The sequence below is a fragment of the Cetorhinus maximus genome, chromosome 11, assembly GCF_964194155.1.
Source record: "Cetorhinus maximus chromosome 11, sCetMax3.hap1.1, whole genome shotgun sequence".
NCBI classification, from domain to species: Eukaryota; Metazoa; Chordata; class Chondrichthyes; order Lamniformes; family Cetorhinidae; genus Cetorhinus; species Cetorhinus maximus.
The window spans coordinates 60,192,042-60,219,750 of record NC_135889.1 but is presented as its reverse complement, the minus strand read 5'-3'; the positions used below and the strand labels follow the sequence as shown (position 1 = coordinate 60,219,750).

At 42.5% G+C, this 27,709-nt stretch overlaps 1 protein-coding gene across 4 annotated transcripts in view; it reads right to left on the bottom strand.

The window, feature by feature from the left end:
* Nucleotides 1-4,903: 4,903 nt before the first annotated feature.
* The window catches only part of wipf1b (WAS/WASL interacting protein family, member 1b), a 128,959-nt gene continuing 106,153 nt past the window's right edge, over nucleotides 4,904-27,709 (bottom strand). For 3 of the 4 annotated variants that reach the window (XM_078552063.1, XM_078552064.1, XM_078552065.1), the window contains 6 exons: nucleotides 11,838-11,970; nucleotides 11,058-11,216; nucleotides 8,852-9,673; nucleotides 6,908-7,117; nucleotides 6,292-6,405; nucleotides 4,904-5,422 (listed from right to left, as the gene is read on the bottom strand). In XM_078552063.1, coding sequence (XP_078408189.1) covers nucleotides 5,361-5,422; nucleotides 6,292-6,405; nucleotides 6,908-7,117; nucleotides 8,852-9,673; nucleotides 11,058-11,216; nucleotides 11,838-11,970 — 1,500 coding nt within the window. In that variant the 3' untranslated portion in view covers nucleotides 4,904-5,360. The remainder of the gene's footprint in view (nucleotides 5,423-6,291; nucleotides 6,406-6,907; nucleotides 7,118-8,851; nucleotides 9,674-11,057; nucleotides 11,217-11,837; nucleotides 11,971-27,709) is intronic. The other variant, XM_078552066.1, reaches the window with a different exon arrangement.

Below are 27,709 nucleotides of genomic sequence, written 5' to 3'. Positions count from 1 at the left end.
ATAATTTATATAGATTTTTCTTTTCCCACCTATTTCCATTATTTTTAAATGTATTTCCATCCATTGTTTCATCTCTACCTTTTAGCCTTTTTCGATTCCTTCACCCCACCCCACCCCCACTAGGGCTATCTGTACCTTGCCTGTGCTGCTTTCTACCCTTAATTAGCATATTCCTTTAGATAATATCACCACCTTCAACACCTCTCTGTCCTTTTGTCTGTGACATCTTTTGGTTGTCTCCACCTATCACTGGCCCTCTATCCAGCTCTCTTGTCCCAACCCCCCACCCACCCCCCGACTTAAACCAGCTTATATTTCACCCCTTTTCTATTTTTCCTTAGTTCTGTTTGGCACTGTTTGCCACTGCCTGGATCTGTTTGCCTCCCTTTGGCTCTGTTTGGCTATATCTGTCTCTGTTTGTCTCTGTCAGATGCTGCTTGGCTCTGTTTGGCGCTGCCAGGCTCTGTTTGGCTCTGCTTTGCTATATTTGGCCCTGTTTGGCTCAGTTTGGATCCGCTTGGCTCTGTTACGCTTCGCCAGGCTTTGTTTGGTTCTGTTTGGCTCTGCCAGTCTCTGTTTGAATCTGCGTGGCTCTGCCATTCTCTGTTTGCATCTGCCAGGACCAGTTTGGCTCTGTTTGGATGTGCCAGGCACTCTTTGGCTCTGTTTGGATCTGCCAGGCTCTGTTTAGCTCTATTTAGCTCTTATTGGCGCTGCCAGGTTCTGTTTGGCTCTGTCTGGCTATGTTTGGCTCTCTTTGTGTCTGATTGTCTCTACCAGGCATTTTTGGCTCTGTTTCTCTTTGCCAGGTTCTGTTTGGCACTTTTTGTATCTGCCAGGCTCTGTTAGGCTCTGTTTTGCTATGTTTGGCTCTGTTTGGTTCTGCCAATCTTTGTCTGGCTCTGTTGGGATCTGTTTGGCTCATATTGGCTCCACCAGCATCTGTTTGGCACTGGTTGGATCTCTTTGGCTCTGTTTGACTCTGCCAGTCTCTGTTTGGCTTGGTTTGGCTCTGCCAGGGTCTGTTTGGTTCTGTTCAGCAACATTTGGCTCAGTTTGGCTGTACCAGACTCCTTTTGGCTCTGCTTGGCTCTGTTTGGCCTTACAGGCTCTCTTTGTCTCTGTTTGGCTCCTTTTGGCTCTTCCAGACTCTGGTTGGCTCAGTTTGGCTCTGCAAGGCTCTGTTCGGATCTGATAGGCTCTGTTTGGCACATCTTGGCTCAGTTTGGCTCTGCCGGGCTATGTATGGCTATGCCAGGCTCTGTTTGGCACTGTTTGCCAATGCTCGGCTCTGTTTGGCTCAGTGGTCTCCCTTTGGATCTGTTTGGATATATCTCGCTCTGTTTGGCTCTGCCAGATGCTGCTTGGCTCTGTTAGGTTCTGTTTGTCTCTCTTTGGCTCGGCCAGGCTCTGTTTGGCTCTACCAGGTTCAGTTTGGTTCTGTTTGGCACTGCAAGGGACTGTTAGGTTCTGTTTGGCTCTGCCAGGCTCTTTTTGGCACTTTTTGTGTCCACCAGGCTCTGTTAGACTCTGTTTGGCTATGTTTGGTGAGTTTGGATCTGCCAAGCTCTGCCTGGCTCTGTTGTGCTGTTTGGCTCTCTTTGAATCTGCCAGTCTCTGTTTGGCTCGGTATGGCTCTGCGAGGGTCTGTTTTCCTCTGTTTGCCTATGTTGGGTTCTGTTTGACTCTACCAGGCTCTACATAGACTGCATTAGTTCAAGAAGGCAGCTCACTGCCACCTTCTCAAGGGCAGCTAGGTATGGTCAATAAATGCTGGCACAACCAGCAAAGCCCACATCCCATGAATGAATAAAAAAAAAAGCGATTTCATTTGTATTTAAAGAGAAATTGGAGATATTCAGGGTGGATGATGGACATGGAGCAAGGATTTCTCTAAGATTTAATCATGCCTCACTGGAATTACTGCTGGGTGCAGTCAGGAGGAAGCAGTTCATAATTTGGTAATGGCAGAGAGAAACGTGCTGTTCCCACCAAGAAGGCTTCGTTGGACATAGTTGAAAAGGTAAGCAACAGCAGTGTTATGCACAGGTTGTGGATGCAATGTATGAAGAGGTTTAATGACCTAACCAGTTTAGGAAAAGTGAGTACATTCTGCACTTTAAGCAGCCCCCATCCCACTTTCACTATACCTTGCTAAGTGTTCTTCATATCACTCCTTGCAACCACTCAATTTTCAGCAGCACCCAGATTTCACTTTTTCTGAACTCCATGACCTCTCTGATTTCTCCAAGATTGTTGACACTCACCTCAATCCTTATACAATGTGATACATGTGTCTCCATTGGTTGAATACCTCACCTTCATTCACTCACTCAGTTTCCCCTTGTAGAAGAGAGTGTAAAATGCAAGAGAAAGGGACAGTACTGGAGGTGATCTGCCACAAATAGTCCAGCTCGCTGATGCAGAGGAGGATGCTCTGGATGTAAGTGTCCCAGCTCAATCTTCATCCTCCTCCACCTTTATGTTCTCCTCATCCGAATTTGAGTGCTTGGTCCTGTCAACCTCTTCCACTTGCAGTGCTATTTGCCATGCAATGTTATGCAGGGTACAGACCACCAGTAGCTGTCTGGAGTTCCTTACTGGCGAGAACTGAAGGACATGAAGCACATCTTCAATGTTCTAATGGCTTGCTTGATAATCATACCTGGTGGTTATGTGACACTCATTGTAGTGCTCCTGCATCTCATTGGGGGGGTTCCTCATAAGTGTGATGAGCCAGGTTTTAAGTGGGTATCCTTGATACTTACAAGTCAGCCCTTATGTCTACTCCCTGGAGCAAAGTGACAGTAAGAAGGCATCGGGACATCTCCCATGGAATCTGGTACAGACCTGCATGAACCTCTTTTTGTGGTTGCACACCATCTGCACATCTATGGGACTTTTGGTTTATAGAAACTCCTGGTTACAATGGCGATACTCAGATTGCCATGTTTGTGCACTCAATGGCAGCTTGTACCTGGCAAATCCAGCCAGAGAGGTGAATTCGAGTGCCCCTCATTTTGGCTATTGACATCAACGGGGAAATTGTCAGCCCTGGCTAATAGTCCAGCGATAATATGCATTTATGTGCAGCCGACTGGGAGGCCCTAGATATACCTTTGGTAGCACTCTAGAAGGATCTGAAGATGAAAAAGTTTAATGTCACTTTCACAGCCACTAGCAATGCATGACCACCAGCAGGGAGTAGATCATCCTCTAGGAGTCTGCAGGTGTCTTCCACTCTCTGATGTGACAACCTCAACCTGTGGAAGCACTGCTCATCTGAGAGGTCAAGGAACATGACCCTATTTCTGTAAATCTTGATGTGGGTAGTGCTTCCTGTAAGCTCGGCACCCTTCCAGTGCAGCTCCCTTCTGTGCAAGTGCTAATCTCAGCACAACACATCATTGGTGCTTTGTTTGGTTATGACTTTTCTCTCCTGATGTTCTGCCAAAAACATCCAAAATGCCTCCCATCCTGATCTTATCATTTTGAAATCCTCAAAGGATGAAAAACAGTGTGTCCACATAAGTCCTCCCTGACAAACTTCTGCCAGAGGAAGCTGTTACACCAGCTGTAAAAAATGAAGTTTTATTCAAATGTGACAATGGCAAGTGTCACTTCAGGTAGAGACCTGAAGTGTTGCTTAAATTTTTCCTTAATCCCACATGTATAACCCAATCTTTATATCACTCCCTGTACAATAATTTAAATGTAATTTGTATTTTCTTTTTTTTAAAAACTTCCTGCTTTGCCGTCTGCATGTCTGTGAAAATTCTTTAATCTGATTGGTTGAAAAGCCTCACTGTTGCTTTTCTGAATGAGTTGGATAGGGTAGATGCAGAGAGAATGTTTCCACTGGTGGGAGAATTCAGAACAAGGCGTCATAAATACCAGATAGTTACTAATAAATCCAAGAAGGAAATAAGGAGAAATTCCTTTATCCAGAGTGGTTAGAATGTGGAACTCGTTACCAAGGAAATAACTGAGGCAAATAGATTAGATGCTTTCAAAAGGAAACTAGATAAGCATAAGAGAAAAAAAGGATAGAAATAAATGCTGAGTTAGATAGAATGGGAGGAGACCCATATGGAACCTAAACACCAGCGAAGACTACGACCCGTTTCTATGTTGCATATTCAATGTAATTCTGTTTCTGACTGATCAAAGTGATAAAAAATCATTTTCATCATCATTATCTCTATTAGGGACTTATTAGAAAGATTAAAAACATTAGACAGTCATTCAACATGGACAACAGGAAATCGACAGCCAGTTACATGCCACCCAATTTTCCTTTCCATCAAAATAATTGTCTTCCATTTTCTTGATGCTTATGCATCTTACCAGGTTATTCCTAATATTTTAAATAATGTTAATTTATATTAATTATATATATTTAAAGTAAATATAGTCCTTTTTTAAAATATATATAGAGATATAAACTGGTACAGTATATTCCTAAAATAGATTAGTTATGTGCAGCTTTTATTCAGACTGAACTTTCCAATTTGACAACCTCAAATCAGCTTATTAGTACAGCTTCATGCAAGTACTTGTGACTTGTTATTTGGCATTTTTCATTGCCGAGTATGTCCTTTATATAAAGGGTAACTACCAAAGTTAATGAGTACAACAGGCAACCCTTTTTACTCAGGATTTTTTCCTCAAAAGATTGGGAAGTTCCTCAGAAGTTAAGGAGTCGGTCATGCTGTAACTTTTTAATGACCATAGGAACAGGCATTGTGAAGAGGTACTAAATCTCCTTTATCCATAGCATGAACATCAACACCATGCTGAAGTAACAGCTGTACAATCTTAACACGGTTATATCCTGCTGCTATAATCCACAGCAGCTAGTTTTTTGTTTTTCAGGTCTTTTTGGTTTACAAGTTACAACAGATAGCTTGAAAAATGCAATTCTGCTCTTTATTTAAATTCAATTTGATAACATAACTTTAAGGATATTCAATATTTAAGCCAAAGTGCCTATTTTTATTAGAAGACATCAATTATACATTGAGCACCCAACTGATACTCCTACTGTATAAAATGAACTAGATTAAAGAAATATTCTTGCAAAATACATGTATTTATTCTGGTCCATAATATTGTAAACAAGTTAGCATGTTTTACATTAAAGCAGTCAAAAAATGCAAAGGAGAAATTACTTTTTAATTTCTAGATGCTGTAAGCATCACATCGACAAAATGCCAGATAGCCAGCATTTCTACAGCTGAAAATGACTGATGCTGATAGAGGCAAATTCAACATCCCTGTAGCAAGTTTGCAGTTAAAGCATGCAAGGTGATCTAAGAGTAGAATGGCTTTCCATGAGCTTTCAATAGCCAGGTCGGTTTTCACCTTGGTATAGGTGGAATTGGTGGAAGGGGTGGAGCACCTCGTTCTCTCCGGCCTGAATCTGTTACAGTAAAAGATTATAATTAATGCACAATCTCTATAGTTATAAAGTGTAATTTTTCCAGTTAAATGGAATTTTAATAGTTTGAGGTATGAATGGAAGATGATTGTGATGCTGAGAACAATTGTAAAATTAATTGTTACACAATTCTGGAAAGAGATGATTGTCATCACTGATTTAGATATTAATTGTTTTCTGGTAACTGAAAGAGAAATTAGTAAACTAGTTGAAGAAGAAAATAAAAATTCTTCTCTGTCCCAATAACCTTTCCTGCCTTCCTAAGTAATGAAAGCTTGAGTAATGAGGGGAAGTCCCTTGAATTTCTCTCTCGCTTAACAAAATACACAATTCAGCTTTTTTTTTTAACCCAAATGATGCTCTGTAATTTATGTAATATTTTTAATTCTTAAGTACATTTACACTGAATGTATTTGTATCCTTTTTTTTTTTACTTCTGTCAATGTTATGCCCTCTGCTTCTGAAAGTAGGCTCTGGTTTCAGAAATGCAGTTTATCCTCTGGTACTTCACCCATGTAGCCATTATTCAAGTGTGACTGAATATTGGCATGCTACTTTTCCCTGATAGTAATCACCAGTGAGCCTATTCTGTCCTCAGAAAATTGAACCAGGAAGTAAGGCTCAGCTATTAATTGGATAAACGCAATTTCTAATTATTGGATATTTCTGAATTGTTCTATAAAATTCCCATAGGTAAAGCAGAATGCAATATGCAATACAATTCCTGGCTAATATGCATCACAAATTTAAAAATTATAAACTTCTTTTTAAAGTGAAGGAAGGAGTTTTTTTCAGTTCTTATTGTTTCAAACTTCATAACTGGGGTTTTGACAAGTTGCTATGCTACTCACCTCTGCTCTCTGTCTTGCTCTGTTTACTAGGATAAGTTTTTGGGAAGTTTACATACGGTTCCGGTGGTGGAAACTCAGAGATGGAATGGAAAGAAAATCTGCCTTCCCACTCATCTGTGGTCAGAGAAAAGAATTATTAATTTTGCAATACATGAACATCAGCATATCTATATTTTATATGGGTGTTAAATTTTAACATTTCAAAAGATATATATTGCAATTTTTGTAACTTATTTCTAGGAGACAGCAAAAATAAATGCATAATATTGAAACCATTAATTGATGCTGGGCTTCATGAAATGTCCCCAGCACTGCCATCTGGTGTAGCAGCTCCACCGAGTGGTATGGTCTGAGCTCTTGGCTTCAATATCCTATACAGTTCTCTATACTTAGCTACCATTAGGAGAGATGTAACACAGAAATGAGGGTTGAAACATGAAAAATGGATATAAATTAAATCAATTAAATTTTCTTCACAATTCAGTCGTCTGACTGCTACCACTAATTTAAACTTAACACTTCAGTAAGCGTTATTCCTCAACAATTGTGTGTGTATATTCTCAAAACAATTTGGGGAAGGGTGGGGTGTGTGGATGAAAACAGGCATAATATTTACCTTCACACACTGACTGCGAGGACTCCTGAAAGCCATTCCTCATTGACGTTGGTGGGGGCGGTGGGGCAACAGGACTTCCTCGGTCAGGAGGAAGTGGGGGTCTGAAGCCACTCCTCGTGTCTGAACCCATTCTACTTGGGGGCTGTGGGACAGGTGGTGCTTTCTGGATACTACCATTTCTGCCAGCTGGAGGTGGTGGTGGAAGAGGTCCTGTTTTAAGAAGTTCAGAAAGTAATTAGTGTGTAGTCTTATAAAGTAATTTCCAAGAAGTCAGATTCCTCTGGAAAATGAATGCAGTGTGTGCAAAGAGCTTTTTAAACAATGGCACTGGAATTCAAATCAACATTCTATTTTGATCCTCACAAAATTAATCATATTTATGCTCACAATATTCTTTAAATTGGGGATTATTGTTTGATTGCCAGAAGCCTATAAAATAAAAAGTGTCAGTTTCTTTTTACCCATCTTCAAAATCAGTTTTTATAAACTTTAGGCTAAATCAAATTAAGATTCCACTTGATCAGAAACATGCCACTGTGGAGTGTTTCTAAAATTTTGCTTTTTTCCCATTTCCTTGTTTTTACTGGGTCCCCAATTTATAGTGCCCTTAGCTCCCATTCACAATGTACGCCATGTTACACCATAAGAATGGTATATTCTTGAGATTTGTGAAAAGAAACTACACTTATACACCCAAACAATCCCAAACTTAAATTGAGAGAAAGAAATAACTTTCATTGATAAATCATCTTTGACATCCAGTCAGCCCTAGTGTTCAAAGCTAATTACTTACTTTGTAATCATTGTTGTTGTGCAAGCAAATGTATAGCTAATTAGTGCACAACAGGGTCGCACAATCAGTAGTGAGATAAATGATCAATTAATCTGTTGTTGGAACTGTTAAGATGTTGTTTGAGGGCAAACTGCTGCATAAGATACAAGACAAACTCTTCTTTGAATACTGCTATAGAATCTTGTACACCCATCTAAACAGGCACATGGGGCCTTGATTTCATCAGAAGGATGGCATTCCTGCCAACTCACTAAATATTGCACTAAAAAGTGTCATTCTAAATTATATGCTCAAATTATAGGAGTAGGGTCTGTACCTACAACCTTCTGGCTTAGAGATAACACAGGAAGTTTACTGCCATGTTATTGATTTCTCAAACATAAGGAAGAGACTATTAACATAGTTAAGTTCCTTTATCAATCTACATTTTCTGTTTAGATTTTTGCAATTTGAGGTTTACTACATTGGAGCATATTGACTGTTTTTCTGTCATTTTGAAACTAGACATCAATTTCTGATTCAGCCCAGACAAATGAAAGGAGGGGAAAAAAATCAAAGAAATGAACAATGCACAAATTTCAACCACCTATTTGGGGGATTAAAAGGGAAGGGAAACAGAAATCAGTTATCTTTCTTTGTCTTTCCTCTCCTCCTTTACATGCCTTCCACTATTTACCTTCCTCATATTTCTCTCCCTCATTCCTCCTTGTTCTTTCACCTTCACTCTATCCTCATTTTATTACATTCCCTTTTCCCCCTCCCATTTCCAACGACTCTTTGCTATTTGATTTGCTAACATTTGCCCCACTGCCATAATCCTCAGCTAAGGCATTTACACTGTCAAATGGGAAGGTTGCAGGAACGAAAAGGGGGTAGACACCAAGGTTACTTCAGCAGCACAGAGCATGGGTTGGTGCATCTACTGCAATGTCAGGTGCAGAAGGTGACAAGTTATGCCATCAGAACGTTGGAAAAGAAGAAATCAGTGGTGGAGCTAAAAGAATGACAAACGGATACAAGGCTCTAATGTAACAGGAAGATGCTGTGATTAACACTGACAGCAACCAATCAGCAGAAGACTTTGCTTTTAATCTTGGTTTTACACTGTGGGGAGGGGGGATGGTGGGGCGATAAGTAGAAGATGAACTTACCCGATCTGCTTGGGGGGTCTCTTACAGGTAGTGGAGGTCTTTCACTGGGAGGAAGAGGACCACTTCGAACTGGTCCAGGTGATGCTGATGAAGAAGTGCTGTGGAGAGACAAATTCCGTTGAGGGAGCTTTGGAATTTCAACATCTGGAGCAGTGCTTGGATGAGTGGGAGGTGGTCCTGGTCGATTAGGTGGTGGTGGGGGAGGAGCTTGGAAAGAGGGAATTGGCCTAGGTGTTTGAGGGACAGGTGGTTTCTGATGTTGTGGCGGTGGAAGTGGAGGGCCATCCCTATTAGTTGAGGGTCTACTTGTCATTGGAGGTGGTAGAGGTCTTTCATCTGTCATCCTAACAGGAGTAGGAGGCAGTGGAGGTCTGTTTGTACTGGGAGCTGGTGGTGAAGGTTTGTCTTCAGCAACTCTGCTTGGAGTGGGAGGCAGGAAAGATCTATTTGCACTGCTATGTGAAAGAGTTGGAGAGAAATGACGAGAAGATCCTTGACTGCGATTTGGTAGCGAAGGTCCTGCGTTTGGTGTTCGATTTCCTGGTACAGGTGGAGGACCCCTGTTCTGCATACTTGAGGCTGATGGTCGTGGTGCATTTGGTAAAGGTGGTGGTCCTGCATCAGGCTTTGAACCTATATCTGGCCTTGGAAATTTTGGTTGATTTGGTGGCTGCAATTTATTTCTTGGTAGCTCAGGGTTATTACCCCTTGGGAAAGGAGATGACCCAGGCATCCTTGTCGGAGCATTGTTTATTGCAAATGGTCGGGGACCAGCTGATCTTCCACCAGGCGGCATAATTGGTGGTCTGCTTCCACCAGAATCTGTGGATGGAAATGTAATAAATGTATGATTTACAGAAAATACACATAGTTTAACAGTTTATTTGCAAACAATTATATCGTAGAACAGCAACATAAGCTTTTCTTTACAGTTTTGTTCTGCAACAATTCATTTGTCTGAATTGTGGACTAGCAAATGCAACCGTTACTTCCCACTCACTCATCTATTTCTTTTACGCATCTTTTTTTCCTCAAGGTACTTGAAACCCACATTCACAGACTGTGTGCAATGTAACTTGCCATGGGGCTCCAGGAATACAATTAAATTACACTAGGGAAAAATAATCACACATTTTGTTCTAAGTACAGCAATTTTAAATTATAAACTGATGGAAGGAGAATGAATAGAACTAGCTTCTAATGTTTGTTTTGAAAAATAATTGTTTTCCTATAATAAAAGTGAACAATTGTTAGGTGGGAGACCAGATTTCTGCAGGCTCTGACATGTTGCAGCTCCTACGTCCACCAACGAATCTGGTCTTTACCACTTGGCATACATAATCTGAACACAATTTGAATTTCTAATCACCACCCAAGAGTGCCCCTTTTAATATGCAATGGGTGGGGTGGAGTTGTATCCTTGTTTAAGTATTAGGATCTCAAGCACTGCCCCACCAAAGGCAATGGAATTTGTGGAGGCCTCTTAATTATCATGCCATTAGCCAGTGCCTTCATAACTAAGAAGGGGTCCCTGACATTATATTAAGTATGTAAAGTCTGGGGGAGGTGGTGAAGCAAGGGGGACCACGGTGGTACCATCCTTCCTCCATAAATATAACAAGGGTGCCTCAAGTGCTCCTCTGAATAGTGGCCACAGTGATCATTTTTTTTTACAAATGTCATTCTTCAGTGGTTCAGGAGTCCAGGCCCCAACTGTAGCCAGGCCACAAAGCCAAGAGTCCCCAGAGAGGTATACTGATCTAACCAGGTATGTCAACATTGATCAAATGCTGGGTCTGTCTGAAGGGCCTGGGAACTTCTGATGGAGGGAGGCACTGCAGGGAATTTGTGACCTCATGTTTCTTCCATCTATGGAGTCATAGTTTACAACATATTAATAGAAATCCTCCTTTGAAGTAATTTTGACTTTGTCAACACCTCTGTATTTCTTTGTAAACCAAAAACCTCTTAAGCCTCATCAAAATCAGCAAGTAGCTATCATTTCTTACACATACCACAAAGCAATAAACGCAAAAAAGTAATTAAAAGTACACAGTAGCTTTCAGCCATATCAGTTAACATAATCAGGTGAGTAATTCCATTAAGGAAGCTGCATTCTATGAAAATAGAAAGTAACAGGCATGTAAAAATAATAAAAAGGATGTTTGGAAATTACTAGGCAAGATTAAAATGAATTATAACTTACCCGAACTCTCTCGGCTTCCTGAAGACCTAAGCTTTGGCATTCCTGCTGCAAATAATCCACCTAAACCAGTAGGTCCACCTCCACCTCCACCTCCACCTCCACCACCCCCGCCCCCACCACCTCCACCACCTCCACCACCTCCACCAGGTCCTTTAGGTGCTGTTTAAAAAGAAATACAATTGACATTATTTGTAAAGAATCAGTAAACAATCCCATTATACAGTAATATAAGGTATATATTATGAGGTGTAGTTCCTAGCACAGGGTCTTATCTGCCAGGGGAGCAGATTGAAGAATTTGATATGGAAGCCAATGGTTTGTGAGGTTCCAGATTTTCTACTCATTAAAGCTGGAAAACTTAGCCTCAAATAATGTATTCTCGTGTCAGAATGCCAGACTTATTTTCCTCTGGAACAGGAGTGCATCTTGGCGTAAATTAAATGGGTTCTTTCCTTGAAACAATTTGGACAAAAAAGAATTATGGTCATAAAACAACAAAAAAGGCCTTTTTGAATCCCAGTGGCAGGGTTTAAAAAAAGAGTAAACACATTTAACTAGAATTTTAAACAGCATATGGCTGCAAAGTGCAAATTGTATAGTGGGAAGCATTTCTACAGCATATAAATGGATTATATATTGCATGTAAATTCATATTGGGGGCATAAACTTTGAACAACATATCCAGTGCTGTTGCATAATTTTCTAGTGTAGCAAAGCATCAGGGCCTTTTACATAATTAGTTAAATTAGAGCAATGAGGTTCTTAATTTTTCAAACTTACCACTAACGACTGGTGAACTCCTATCATTGGTAACAGTTTTCTTCAACTTTTTTGGCCTGCTGCATATGTCTGACAAAAGAGCATTTCTTCCTCCCTGCTCAGATTTGTTTAGCGAGGGTTTATCTGTATTTGCCTAGTTTTTGCAAGGCAAGAGAAGAGGAGAAAAAGTGCAGCTGTTACTCACTTGATGAGCATCATACCACGTCATCAGAAGGAATTGTAATTATTTTGTGGTTCAGTAAAGTAACTAGAACTACAGATCTATTAGATCTGAAAGGTTGGCTGACACTCAAAATGGCCATATTATTTTGTAACATACCATGCAACAAACAGTTTCCGTGTTTAATTAATGTGGACTTCAAATACTTCCATTCTCGTCTCTCAGTCCCATTCCAATGGTGATGGGAAATTGGAGGAAATGGTGTGTTATCTGGAAACGGAGAAGCTGTGGTGTTGGCAATGCTGGTGAGAGGATGTGGCTTTTGTGAAGGATGTTAGCCATGTAATCATTCAGAAGATAGTCCATGAGTAGTTCAGGGGAGTGGGGAGGTGAGGGACAATGTGGAGTAGTGGACAGTTTGGAGAGAGTAATGAACAATAGGCAGAGGAAAGAATAATGATTTTTTTTCCAGTTCTGATGAAACATCACAGACCTTAAATGTGAATTCTGTTTTTCGTTCCACAGATGCTGCCAGAGTATTTCCAGCATTTTCTGTTTTTATTCAGATTTCCATCATCTGCAGTATTTCAATATAATTCAGACTCACTTAATTCAAATATTACAGCTTATCTGTATAATGATACAAAATAAAGAACAAGCCTTGTTTCCTTACACCAAATGGTCCATCTTGCTTGACTTACACAAAATGAGTCTTAGCTGTTCCTCCAGCACTTCTGATCGACTGGTCTCTGTGAAAGTTCTCTCAGCTTTCTCCCAAAAGAAATGACTGCCTGAATAATATCCTGTCTCAAAAAGCTTCTCTGCCCAGGCTCTCATATTTCTCTATCCACAGCCAAAAAAAGCAGTAAAGCTTTTCCAACACACTGTTCTGAGGTGTCTATTGATTGTCAAGATGCTTTTGAGAAATTGATTATAGTGAATCAAAGCTAGCTCATTATTATCTTAATTACCTGTCATTGCAGTCATTTTTTTTAAAGTTTCTCTGAATACATGCTTTAAGACCCCAACATTAAAAAAATATATTCTTTCCCTTTCTGGATAAATGTTCCTAAAATGTAGAGATAGTCAAGGCAAGATGTGTGCAATAATCAAAATTGAGTTGGAGAAGTGAGCAATTGCAGAGGGATCAGTTAGTAAGTTGGGGAATGTTATTGAGTATAGGTGTAATGAGAACTTGAAGAGTATGGTTGACAGAGGGAATATGAGGGCAAGTGAAGTCTGTGTGGTGGGTAAGCAGCTTTTATACATCAGTGGGTAGCAGAGGGAAGTAATTAGTTTGGAGATTAGTAGTGGTCAGAAAATGGTCATGTGAGGTAGCAGTGGATATCTGTGGTGTAATGGAGTCATTTGTGATATAGGGTGTAGGTCTTTAGTTTGAAATAAACATAAATGACAAGTAGCAGATTTAGGGCAGGGGATGAATACAGAGCAATGCTAAGAGCAGATGATATGTGGAAATTGGGAGGCACAGAATAGCAGAGGAGATCTGGGGTGAAGCCCAATGTTATTTATCCAGATCCCATTTACTTAATACTTACTTAATACATTTGTACCAGTTGGACTATGCCTGAAAGCAATTCAAATTGTTGAACAATATTCAATTTATTAAGGATATGTTTAATTAATCAGTTTTTGCCACTGGCATGCTGCTTGTGAGGCTTGGTTTCAGCTGTTCGATTTATTTCATTTACCTGTGGTTGGTTCTTTTATCCTGCAGCTAACAAGACCAATCAGCAAGTTGGGCAGTGGTGTGGATCCTCAAAAACAGGACCCTTTGAGAGTGGAAGTGACGGCTGAGACATTTAGCTCAAGACTATGGGCCTGTTCAGAGCGTAAGCACCTGTGGGGTTTACTTCAGGCTGGGAAGGAATAAACAAAAAAGTGGGTAGAAAAGTTGGTTGGGCCAAGCAGGGCCTGAAGAAAGTGGCTGGGCAAAGGAGCTGAATCCAGTCACAGCTGTTATCCTTAGAAGAAGAAACATTAAAGACCTCAGGCGTGGAAAAGAAGCTGTGGCTGGGAACCTGCAAGCTCCACAGCACCACCTGGTGGTCTCCATCATGAGGTCACCATTACAATTCCAGTTAGAGCTGATGGTAAAGGAAAAGAGGCATTATAAGTAAAATGCAAGTGTGGGCACTTTAGCATTGGAATTGCTACAGGAAATGTTTGCATTGGAGGTTTTAATGACATATTCCTTCTATTTTCTGTAAACATTACAATTGGAGACAAGGTAGCAGCGTACAGGCCTTGGAAAGGGTAAGAGAGGGAAGAACGAGCAATGATGAAAAGGGTTCAAGAATGCAGGTTGTATTTTCCCCACATCCATCAGAAAATGTGATATCCAGCCCTCGATGGCATTCTTCCCATCACATCATGCAATGCACTGTCATCATCTGAAAGGAAAGTGAAAAAGGGATAGCCAGAAGAAAAGAGAGAAAAACTGAACAGAAAAGGGTAATGAAACAGAATAAAATCCACAATATCCTTTCACTTCATCTTCATTGCACACTTTCACTCCATTCTAATGCCTCTCATCTCTGCACTGAGACACAAATACCTAGCTCATGTTAATATTTTAGAGGTAATGTTTAGTTCTGAGATTATTGTTGTGAAGGTAACTAAAATACTGGGCTTTAGAGATTGCCAGAACAACTAAAAGAAAGTGGCAGTTCTGAAAGTTACCCATGTTTGTTTAATAGAGTCAGAATAGAAGAGATGGAGCCATAAAACAGCAGGTAGACTTAGCTAGGGAATTGGAGGTGTGATGTCTACAGTGCTTGCAAAGAGGTGCAGTCCAGAGAGGTATTTTGTTTTGGGAGTTAGAGCTAAATTAGTTTAAAAGCATTCAGTGAACCCTGAAAGGCTACATTGTGTCATGGAGATGGGTGGAACTTAAGAAGGTCCTCTGGTTTCAGTTTATCTGTGTGTTTGCTGGAAGAAGTGGTTGGGTGCAGTTTAGCTCTCGTGTGGTTTGCAGCTCACAGAGAAGCTCAGAAAGCTGTTTACAGGCTCTAGGCTATTGGGGCTCAGAGAAGCCCAGTGACCATTTACAGCTCGGTGCAGTCAGGAGACTGGAGTTTTAAGAAACCCGGGGCAGTGTCCACTTAGTGAAGCTAGAGGTCTGCGAAAGAGCAGGGATTATGTCGGTAATTGGAGGCATGAGTGCAGCCTTATGAATCCCATGGAACGCAGTCTCAGGAGAAGAGATTCAACCATTGGAATGTGAGCAGTCATTGAGGTAGTTCAAGTCAAAGCAGCTTTTGAGGGAATTCAGAGGAAAGATCTTCAGAAGTGAAGAACTGAAACCCCCACGAGGGAGACAGAGGCTCAGATTTTTGCTCCTGCATTGATTGTACAGAGACGGGAGAATTTCCAGCTCTGCGAACCACACCTTTAAAAATGGTGGCCCACAGTTCCTACTTTTGTTTTTGGAGGGTGGGCTGGATTAGAAATCAGGCCCCCACTACCCGGAATGATTGTGGAGGCTGCTGGGTGGGGAGGCGGTCTGGGCGGAAGGACCGCCTCAGTGCACTAACACTTTGTTGAAATCAATTTAAAAATTGATTAAAACAAAAAATGACCCTCCAGCCCTCACCCTCTCAAACCCCACCCACATTCCCCCAGCCCCTCATACCTTTTATGCCAACTCATGCCCCCACCCACCCCCATGGCCTTTCATGCCCCCTATGCCAGAACCTGGAGGCATTGAGCCGATCAGTCCTGCACCAGTATGATCCACCTCCTTTTAAAACAAATCATGTGCCAAGCACTCCACTGACTTCCTGCCTCATGACATACCCACCGTTAGACCAATATAAGCACAACCTACCCCCAATAAACTACATTTTATATACGCACAAAATATTTGACACTTTAAGAACGAGTTATTAAAGAGTTTTTTGGTGTCATAATGCTCATTGTTCTAAATATTAAACCTGTAGGATAAACAAATTACTGTGATTGGGAATGGGAAGTGGAAGGGGGTGGAAAGGAGAAGGGAAAGAGTTGTAAAGCATAGATATTTTCACAAGCAAATAATGTTAAATTTAGTTGCATTGTGTCACTGATGATGAATTACCAAGTGCCCCATCGTAAGCTATTGTTGTTTCTGATTAAAGAGATAGGAAGTGAAGTTGTATAAATTGACAGAATCATTTGTACCGAGAACTTGCACCAATAAAATCCCTGTAACTAGTTTCGTTAATAGAATCCAAGTTGAAATCCACATGTAAAGTTATCACAATATATACCTGTAATTGCAGAATTATTCTGCATAAGCAACAATTACCATTAAAAGATTTGTGCCACAGTTCTGTTACAGGAAGTGGTAAAAACAGGAACAAAATGACAGCACAACTCACCGAACATCGTTACAAAAGTAATAAATGTAGTTTGGTTTTTGCATCAGATATAATTAATTGTTACAAGCGATCCAAATTGGGAGAAATCTATATTTAATCAAAGTTTATTACAGATCCAAAGGTGATTGATTGTTCATCTTCCTTCCCTCACCCATTCACCTGGAATATTTCCTCATTTCACTCAAATTCACCATGTACATGAATATTACATTACCTACACGCAGATTTAGAATGTAGAATTTAGAAATTGGAACTTGCTACCACATGAAGTGGTTAAGGTGAATAGCAGAGATGCATTTAAGAAAAACTAGGTAAGCACGAGGGAAAAGGGAATAGAAGGATATATTGATGGTTTGAGATGAAGTAAGGTGGGAGTAGGCTTGTGTGGAGCTTAAACACAGACGTAGACCAATTCAGCTGACTGGCCCATTTCTGTGCTGTAAAATTCAATGGAAGTCTTTGTAAGATATAAATGTATAACTGGGGCAGGTTATAAAGGTGTAAACTGAAAGTTTATTTTAACATTTCACCACACAGCACCATGGTAGATGCTTATATATGTAACACATTGAATTTGTGATGGACATCTCACTTTCTTTATTTTGGCCATCAATTTGCAATATCACACAGTCATAGTCGTATATGAAGCCAGAAGTAGATTGCCACAACAGCATCAGTAATACATACAGGAGGAGGCAGTGGCATGGTGGTAATGTCATTGGACTAGTAATCCAGAGCCCCATGGCAGCTGGTGGAATTTAAGTTCAATGAATACATCTGGAATTAAAAGCTGGTCAAATGATGACCATGAAGCCATTGGAAATTGCCATAAAAACCCATCTGGTTCACTAATGTCATTTAAGGAAGGAAATCTGCCATCCTTACCTGGTCTGGCCTACATGTGACTCCAAACCCACAGCAATGTGGTTAACTTTTAAATGACCTAGCAAGCCACTCAGTTATATCAAACCACTGCAAAGACTAAAAGGAATGAAACCAGATAGACCACCCCAGCATCAACCTTGGCACTGGAAAGGTCTTTGGCACAACCTTCGATCCTGCAAAGTCCTCCTTACTAACATCTGGCAAGCTGTCCCACAGACTAGTCAAGCACCAGCCAGAAATAGTCATACTCACAGGATCATACTTTAGAGAAAACATCCCAGACACCACCATCATCATCCCTGGGTATGTCCTGTCCCATCAACAGGACAGACCCACCAGAGGTGATGGCACAGTGCTATACAGTCGGGAGAGAAATGCCCTGGGAGTCCTCAACATCGATTCTGGACCCCATGAAGTCTTATGGCATCAGGTCAAACATGGGCAAGGAAACCTCCATTCCCCCTCACCCGATGAGTCAGTGCTCCTCCATGTTGAACAGCACTGGGAGGAAACACTGAGGGCGGCAAGGGCGCAGAATGTACTCTGGGCAGGGGACTTCAATGTCCATCCCCAAGAGTGGCTGGGTAGTGCCACGACTGTCTGAGCTGGCTGAGTTCTAAAGGACATAGCTGTTAGACTGGGTCTCCAGCAAGTGGCGAGGGGAGGGAAAAACCAACAGGAGGGAAAAACTTATTTGACCTCATTCTCATGAATCTACCTGTCACAGATGCATCTGTCCATGACAGTATTGGTGGGAGTGACCACCACACAGTGCTTGTGGAGACAGAGTCCTGTCTTCACATTGAGGAAACCCTCCAGCGTGTCTTGTGGTACTACCACCGTACTAAATGGGATAGATTTTGAAGACATCAAGCAACTCATAACTGGCATCCATGGGCGCTGTGGGCCATCAGCCACAGTAGAACCTCATGGTTCAGCATATCCCCCACTCTACCATTCCCATGAAACCAGGGGAATCAATCTTGGTTCAATGAAGAGTGTAGGAGGGCATAGCAGGAGCAGCACCAGGCATACCTAAAAATGAGGTGTCAACCTGATGAAGCTACAACACAGAGCAACATGCATGCCAAACAGCAGAAGCAGCAAGTGATAGACAGAGCTAAATGAGCCCATAACCAATGGATCGGATCTAAGCTCTGCAGTCATGCCACAGCCAGTTGTGAACAATGTGGACAATTAAACAACTAACAGGAGGAGGAGGAGGAGGAGGAGGGGGGTCCACAAATGTCCCCATCCTCTCTCATGTGGAAACCCAGTACATCACTGGAAAAGATGAGGCAGAAGCATTTGCAGCCACCTTTAATCAGAAGTGCCGAGTGGATGATCCAGTTCGGCCTCCTCCTGAGTTTCCCAGCATCACAGATGCCAGCCTTCAGCCAGTTCGATTCACATGATATCAAGAAACAGCTAAAGGCACTGGATATTGCAAAGGCTACAGGCCCTGACAACTTTCTGGCAATAGTACTTAAGGCTCCAGGACTTGCTGCGCCCTTGGACAAGCTTTTCCAATACAGCTACAACACTGGCATCTACCCGGCAATGTGGAAAATTGCCCAGATATGTCCTGTGCACAAAAAGCAGGACATATCCAACCCAGCCAAGTACCGCCACATCAGTTGACTCACGATCATCAGCAAAGTGATGGAAGGGGTCATCAACAATGCTATCAAGTGGCACTTACTCAGCAATTACCTGCTCACTGATGATTGGTTTGGGTTCTGCCAGGGCTACTCAGCTCCTGACCACATTACAGCCTTGGTCCAAACATGGGCAAAAGAGCTGAACTCCAGAGGTGAGGTGAGTGTGACTGCCCTTAACATCCAAACAGCATTTGACAGAGTTTGACATCAGGGAGCCCTATCAAAACTGGAGTCAATGGGAATTGGGGGAAAACTTTCCACTGGTTGGAGTCATGCCTATCACAAAGGAAGATGGTTGTGGTTGTTGGAGGTCAATCATCTCAGTCCCAGGACATCACTGTAGGAGTTCCTCAAGGTAGTGTCCTCAGCCCAACCATCTCCAGCTGCTTCATCAATGACCTTCCTTCCATCATAAGGTCAGAAGTGGGGATGTTCGCTGATGATTGCACAATGTTCAATACCATTCGTGACTCCTCGATACTGAAGCCGTCGTATCCTTATGCAGCAAGACCTGGACACTATGCAGGCTTGGGCATACTTGCCACTAAGCAAGTAACATTCGCATCACACAAGTGCCAGGCAATGACCATCTCCAACAAGAGAGAATCTATCCATCCCTGCTTGGCATTCAACGGCATTACCATTGCCAAACCCCCACTATCAACATCAACATCTGGGGGTCACCATTGACCAGAAGCTGAAGCGAACTAGCCATATAAATACTGTGGCTACAAGAGCCGGTCATAGGCTGGGAATTTTGCACAGAGTAACTCACCTCCTGACTTCCCAAAACCTGCCATTTACAAGGCACAAGTCAGGAATGTGATGGAATATGCTCCATTTGCCTGGATGAGTGCAGCCCCAACAGCACAACAACTCAAGAAGCTCAACGCCATCCAGGACAAAGCAACCCACTTGACTGGCTCCCCATCCACCACCTCCAACATCCACTCCTTCCACCAGCAACACACACTGGCAGCAGTGTGTACGATCTACGGGGTTCACTGCAGGAACTCACCAAGGCTGCTTCGATAGCATCTTCCAAACCCACGACCTCTACCAACCAGAAGGCTAAGAGCAGCAGATGCATGGGAACACCACCACCTGCAAGTTCTCCTCCAAGTCACTTGCCATCCTGACTTGGAAATATATCACCGTTCCTTCACTGTCAAAATCCTGGAACCCCCTTCCTAACAGAGTTGTGGGTATACCTACACCACACGGTTCAAGGCAGCGGCTCACCACCACCTTCTCAAGGGTAAATAGAGATGGGCAATAAATGCTGGCCCAGCCAGCACATCCCATGAACAAGAAAGAAAAAAAATCCTGAAGGATATTTATTGGCCTGGATGTTGCAGAGAGCAGTGAAGCAATGGCATTTGATGCTGACCTGGAATAAAGCTGCACACAACCATCTCGTGATCTCTGAGATTTCTGTAGTATTCTGCACATGTGCGGGCTCCAGAAGTGGCTGTCAGTTTCAGTGGAGTAATGATGGCAAATGCTGACAGCTTCACTGCAAAATCTGGGCCATTTCATCCTGACTTTCTACAGACTAGGATGTGGATTACACTTAATATTTTCAAGTTAAACTATAAGTGGCTTATCAAAACGGTAGTGTCTTTTTAATTAATTCAAACTCCCTTTTCCACAATTGATAGTCTGACTGAGACCTTGTTTCTGCTGATATTTGCAGTATGAAGATCAATAAAACAAAATGTGTGGTAGAGAACCAGATATGTGTCCTTTCCTGGTTATTGAAACTAAAATCAGCCATACAAAAGAAAAGTGAGGAGAAAGTTTATTCTTGTAAATTAAAAAGTCTCAGATCATTTTTTTTCACTTCTCATTTTTTTTTTTATATAGTGGATATTATATTTCATACATTTTGCAATTAAAAAGCAACAAAAATAATTAAGGAAAGCTGTTTTTGACTTTTTTTGGAAACTAATTATCCAAAATATTTATTTCTGGTTTTGAAAATATTATTTCTTTACAATATGTTTTTACCTTCCAGTAATTATTTTCAAACAGAAACCATCTTAGCTCATCCTGTAAGCTTTATGATAATGTATATGCCAAATACTGAAACCACAAATCAAGGAAATCCCCAAATCCTCTTGACAGATAATAACTCTCAAAGTATTCAAATCCAATGCTTCTCACATTTACTTCAAGCTACAAACATCCAATTAAGGCAGCATACAAACACATCTGGAAAGAAAAATGTAAAAACCATTATGTAAGCTAATCACTGTTTCAGTTAGATGGATAAACTGGGCTTGGATCAGATACTGAGTTCTGTTCTAACTAAATTGAAGCTAATTAAACCAAATATATTTAACCCAGCAACAGAACTGAACTGACATCCCCAGGATGGAGGCACATCCTCAAATGACACCTGCTCTCTGTATTCTTGAAATATGTTGTCAAACTTAGCCAGGCGTGACATTAAGTAGACATATTCAAGAGTTATTGGATATGCATCACTTGTGACACAAGGAATGACCTATTTTATAGGTCTTCACAGTGTATTCTCCATTTACTCTACTGACATTGCTCCAGGCTAGTGATCAGTCATAATGCCAACAGGCTTGTAAAACCAATAACTTCTTTCACGCAGCCAAAGAGAAGCCATCAACCGATGACAACACTGTCACCATTAATTTACTTAATTGTAAGAAACCACTTTCAGGGCTCAAAAAATGTAACTGTATGATACGTACTTCTGAAAGTTGAATATTTGCTACATTCTTAATATTTATTGCATTCCCTTCTATCACAAATTGCTCTGCTTTGAAGGTAGTGGCAATTATAGGTGTATGTGCTAGAGTGGTCAGTGCTTTCTCATAGGCGTGCTTGTTAAAATGTAAAGCATAGCTCCAGCAATGGCTCAATTGTTAAAAACATGTAGCAGGTGGTACGGCACGGTCCAACTACTTGGAGCGTTCCGCGGCAGTGTGGCCAGACCCATCCTTCGCAACACCGGGGACAGGTAGAACCACAGCATGTAGTGACACTTGGTGTTTGCGTACTGAGGGTCTACGCACCGCTTGATGCAGCCACACACAAAGGTGGCCATCAGTATGAGGGCAATGTTGGGCACGTTTTTTCCCCCTTTATCTAGAGGCTTGTACATCGTGTCCCTGCGGACACGATCCATTTTCGACCTCCAGATAAAGCGAAAGATGGTTCGGGTGATCGCCATCGCGCAGGAGTGTGGAATGGGCCAGACCTGCGCCACATACAGCAACAGCGTGAGTGCCTCACACCTGATGACCAGGTTCTTACCCGCAATGGAGAGGGAGCATCGCTCCCACATGCCCAGTTTCCTTTTCACCATAGACACTCGCTCCTTCCAGTTTCTAACGCATGCCCTGGTCCCTCCAAACCATATCCCCAGCACCTTCAGACCGTCAGCCCTGACGATGAAGGGGACAAAGGATCGGTCAGCCCAGTTCCCAAAGAACATGGCCTCACTCTTCCCACGATTTACCTTGGGTCCCGAGGCCAGTTCGAACTGGTCGCAGATGTGGATCAGTCTGCGCATCGACAGCAGATCCGAGCAGAAGACGGCGACATCGTCCATGTACAGGGAAGTTTTGATCTGAGTGCCTCCATTGCCTGGGATCGTCACTCCTCTTATGCCCGGATCCTTCCTGATGGACTCAGCAAAGGGTTCTATGCAACACACGAAAAGAACAGGCGAGAGATGACAGCCCTGCCTGACTCCAGTTTAATCGGAAAGCTATCTGATTCCCACCCATTGATTGAGACTGCGCTACTGACGTTAGTGTAGAGCAGTTGGATCCAATTACGAATTCCCTCCCGAAACCCCATTTTGGAGAGCACATCCACCATGTAGGTGTGCGATATTCTGTCAAAGGCCTTCTCCTGATCCAGGCTGATGAGGCAGGTGTCCACACCCCTGTCCTGCACATAGGCAATCATATCCCTGAGCAGCGCTAGGCTGTCAGAGATCTTCCTGCCCGGCACAGTGCAGGTCTGGTCGGGGTGGATCACCAATTCCAGAGTGGATTTGACCCGATTGGCGATGACCTTGGACAGAATCTTACAGTCCACATTCAACAGTGAAATGGGTCGCCAATTTCTAATTTCCTCCCTTTCCCCCTTGTGCTTGTAGATGAGGGTGATAATGCCTTTCCTCATGGATTCTGACATACTGCCGGCCAGGAGCATGCTCTCGTACACTTCTAGCAGGTCTGGGCCGATCCAGTCCCACAGAGCCGAATGCAACTCCACCGGCAAGCCGTCACTTCCGGGAGTTTTACTCTTCTCGAAGGACTCAAGGGCCTTAGTCAGTTCGTCAGGAGTTAGCGGTTATTTATGCAGAGAAACAGCTTTGACCATAAGTCCATCAGGCAGTGGTCGGCACGTAACGTCTTAGGAGCCCTGCGGGAAAAGGAGAGGGTGGATCCTGTGGGATGGTTCCCCGAGCAGACTGTCAAAGTCATTTGGCAGAATGCCTCATCGCGAGAACTTTCCAACAAGCACCAAGACGTAGCTTGGCTGGTGGTGAGAAAGGCCCTCCCCGTCAGATCCTTCCTACACGCCAGGAGTCTTGGCACGTTGCCCTCGAGGTGGTGTGGTGGGGACGAGACCGTTGTTCACCTCCTTGTAGATTGTGCCTTTGCAAAGAAGGTCTGGCGAGAGATGCAGTGGTTTCTGTCGAGGTTCATCCCGAGCAGCGCGGTGACATAGGGCTCTGTGCTCTACGGGCTGTTCCCAGGGACACACACCGAGACAGACATCAACTGCAGCTGGAGGATCATCAACTCGGTGAAAGACGCTCTTTGGTCTGCCCAAAACTTGTTGGTCTTCCAGTGCAAAGAGTTGTCCCCGACCGAGTGTTGTAGACTGGCACATTCCAAAGTCCAGGACTACATGCTGAGGGACGCACTAAAGCTTGGGGCAGCTGCCGCAAAGGCGCAATGGGGAAGGGTCACTGCCTAAGACCTTTCTGCCACAGTGCACCGAGGGACTGGGAACTGTGTAGAGCCCCTCGGGCTGTACAGCTCAAAATGAATGTCTGCAAATGATTGTAATATTCATTGTTTGTATTGATGCACCTCGTGATACATGTTGTAAAAGCTGAACCTGATTGTACTTTTGTGATGGTGATTTTGTGGTACAATTGTTGAGTGCTCCTGGGCTGGGAACGGATAAAAAAAGTCAGCTTGTGTTTGTGAACTGCTCCCCAGACAATCCCATGCACACACTCAGCGAGGACAGGATCAAATTTGCTCGATCTCTCATTGTCAACAGGAACCAAGCAAGTTGATAATGCATGTGGAATGGTCACCTGGTAGGTAGCAATTTCTTCAGAGGAGACGTAGGGGGAAAAAAGTAGCAAAATACAAAGATCAACTTCTATTTTCTCTCTCTTGTCCTGAAGATGTTGTCTGTTTGAAATATTATCACCATCCTTATAGTTTTTTGCTTTCTAATGAGCATCTCCAAATTGACCAGCAGAAGCATTAAAAGCAAGATGGCACAGCTATAAACAAGTACAATACATGTTTGAGGTGAGAGAAAAGCTGCCAGGACTCTGTCACAACAAAAAGGTTCTTTTTCAAGGGCACTTTCTCGAGGGCAATGAAGGACGGGCAATAAATGCTGGTCTAGCTTGCATGCCCCCTTCCTGTGAACGAATATAAAAAATTGCAGCTGTCTGGCATGGAATAAAGATGAGAAACCTAAAACAGGGCAAACAAAACAAAATTCGTAATTATCCTTAAAAACTGGATTCCGTGAACATTCCTCATGTCTCAGGTGAGCTTATCCAACAATTAGCTGAGACATAAAATTAGGAAAGTCACAGTCTGCATCAGTTGATTGCAGCTGGAGTGCCGAGGAGAACCAGAATTGGTCTCAGCAGTCTTCAATGAGAAGATGGGTGGGGAACAATTGGTCAATGTTTCCATGATTAACCAGCCTGTCAACAATCAGTGCTTAGCCTTATACATGAATAAGGGTCACTTGGGTGCAGTAGCAGAGGGTGTTTTGTGCCTGTGAAATCCTCCTCCTGCAAAGAGTTAATATCTTCAAGACAGTAAGAGAGAAAAGTGGTGGGGAAAAAACAAACTGTGTCCCCAACGGTGTTGCAGTGAAAATCAAAGGTGCATTAAATGAAAACATTTTGGGACAAATTTTAACTCGTTAATTTCCAGCTGGGGGAGACTTTAATCACTAGCTCTCATATAAATCCCACCTGTCCGCTTCCAAACCAGAACAGCTATGTTTAAAAGAGGCACAGAACAGCTGCTGGCAGGTAGGGATGGTGTTTCGGGATGGTCTCAAAGGAGGGGGAGTCTGGTATAAGGGATACCATAACGTTAATTGTGGAGTCCTCTTCTCCGCCTCACAAAGGAAGATTTAAGCTGGTTTGAATTTGCATAAATTTACAAGGATGCTGCCTTCATACCCTCCAAGTTAAAATTAGAAATGGTCAAGACATGAGCAGGTATATTTCCTGCCCAGATCAACCATTTTGTTTCACAGAACACTACAAGGTAAATGGGAGTGAAATTGCCGGAGCAGGAAATGCATTCAATTAGGTTCACATTTGCACCCAAAGGTGGCATTGCATCAGTATATACTCTCACATGTTTTCAATATATAGACATGGCATGGCAACAAGTGGGAAATACCTGCTTGACTTCACCCTCACCAATCTACTAGTCCCAGTTGCTCCTGTCCATGACTGTATTTGTCAGAGTGACCACCGCACAATTCTTTTGGAGATGAAATTCAGTCTTCCCAGTGAGGACATCCTCCATCATGTTGTATGGGATTACCACTGTGCTAAATAGGATAGATTCAGAACAGACCCAACAGCTCAAAACTGGGTATCCGTGGGGCGCTGTGGGTCATTGGCAATAGAATTGTATTCAACCACAATCTGTAACCTCATGGCCCTATCATTCAAACTGGGGAATTAACCAGAGTTTAAATGAGGAGTGCAGGAGGGCATCCCAGGAGCAGGACGTATCTAAAAATGCCAAGCTAGTGAAGCTACAGCACATGTGGAAGGGGCATGTGATGGACAGAGCAAAATGTTCCCACAACCAATGGATCAGATCAAACCTCTGCAGTTCTGCCACATTCAATAGGAACATAGGAGTTAGGAGCGGGAGTAGGCCATTCAGCCCTTCGAGCCTGCTCTGCCATGCAATAAAATCATGGCTGATCTGGCTGTGGTCTCAACTCCAATTTGCTGTCTGCCCTCCATAACCCTTGACTCTCTTGCCCATCAAAAATCTGTCTCACTCCACCTTGAATAAATTCAAATGACCCAGCCTCCACTGCTGTCTAGGGAAGAGAATTCCACAGACTAATGACACTCAGAGAAAAAATTCTCCTCATCTCTATCTTATAAGACAGATCTCTTCCTCTCAAACTGTGACCCTAGCTCTAGTTTCTCCCACAAGTGGAAATATCCTCCCAATATCCACCCTATCAAGTCCCCTCAGGATCTTATATGTTTTGACAAGATCATCTCTCATTTTTCTAAACTCCAATGGGTATAGGCCTAACCTGTTCAACATTTCTTCATAAGATAAGCCCCTCATTCCAGGAATGAGTCAAGTGAACCTTCCCTGAGCTGCTTCTAATGCAATTATCTCTCTTTTCAGATAAGGAGGCAAAAACTGAACACAACATTCCAGATGTGGTCTCACCAAGGCCCTGTACAGCTGCAGTAAAACTTCCCTACTTATATATTCCATTCCCCTTGCAATAAACACCAACATTCCATTTGCCTTCCTAATCACCTGCTGTACCTGCATTCCAACATGTACCAGGACACCAATCCCTCTGTACCGAGTTCTGCAATCTCTCTGCATTTGAAAAAGTATACAGCTTTTCTATTCTTCCCGCCAAAATGGGCAGCTTCACATTTTCCTACATTACACCCCGTCTGCCAAAATTTTGCCCACTCACTTAACCTGTCTATATCCCTTTGCAGACTCTCTAACTCCTCTTGACCACTTACTTTCCTACCTATCTTGGGTGTCATCAGCAAATTTAGCTACCATACATTTGGTCTCTTCGTCCAAGAAATTGATATAGATTGTAAATAGTTGAAGCCCCAAAACTGATCTCTGTGGCACTTCACTGGTTACAGTTGCCAACCAGAAAATGACCCATTTAACCCCACCCTCTGCTTCTTGTTAGCTAACCAATCCTGTATCCAATGTTAATATGTTATCCCCTATGTCATGTTCTCTTATCTTTAATGTGGCAACTTATTGAATGCCTTCTGAAATCCAAGTAAACAACATCTACATGTTCCCCTTTATCCACCTTGCTGTTACTTCCTCAAAAAATTCTAATAAATTAAACACAATTTCCCTTTCATAAAGCCATGTTGACTCTGCCTGATCACATTATGACTTTCTAAGTACCGTTATCACCTCCTTAATAATTTATAAGGATATTATTATGGTTATTATAATTAATTCATGAATAGTGGCGGACAATTAACTGGGGAAAGGGGTTCCACAAATATCCCTATCCTTGATGATGAGGGAGCCCAGCACACAGTGCAAAAGAAAAGGCCACAACATATTTGCAACTACCTTCATCCAGAAGTGCTAAGTGAATGATCCATTTCGGCCTCTTCCTATGAGCTCCAGCACCAGAGATGCCAGTCTTCAGCCAATTCAATTCACTGCATGTGACATCAAGGAATGCCTGGATGCAACCTAAACAACTGGCCAACATCCTGACTGTAGTACAGAAGGCTTGTGTTCTAGAACTAGA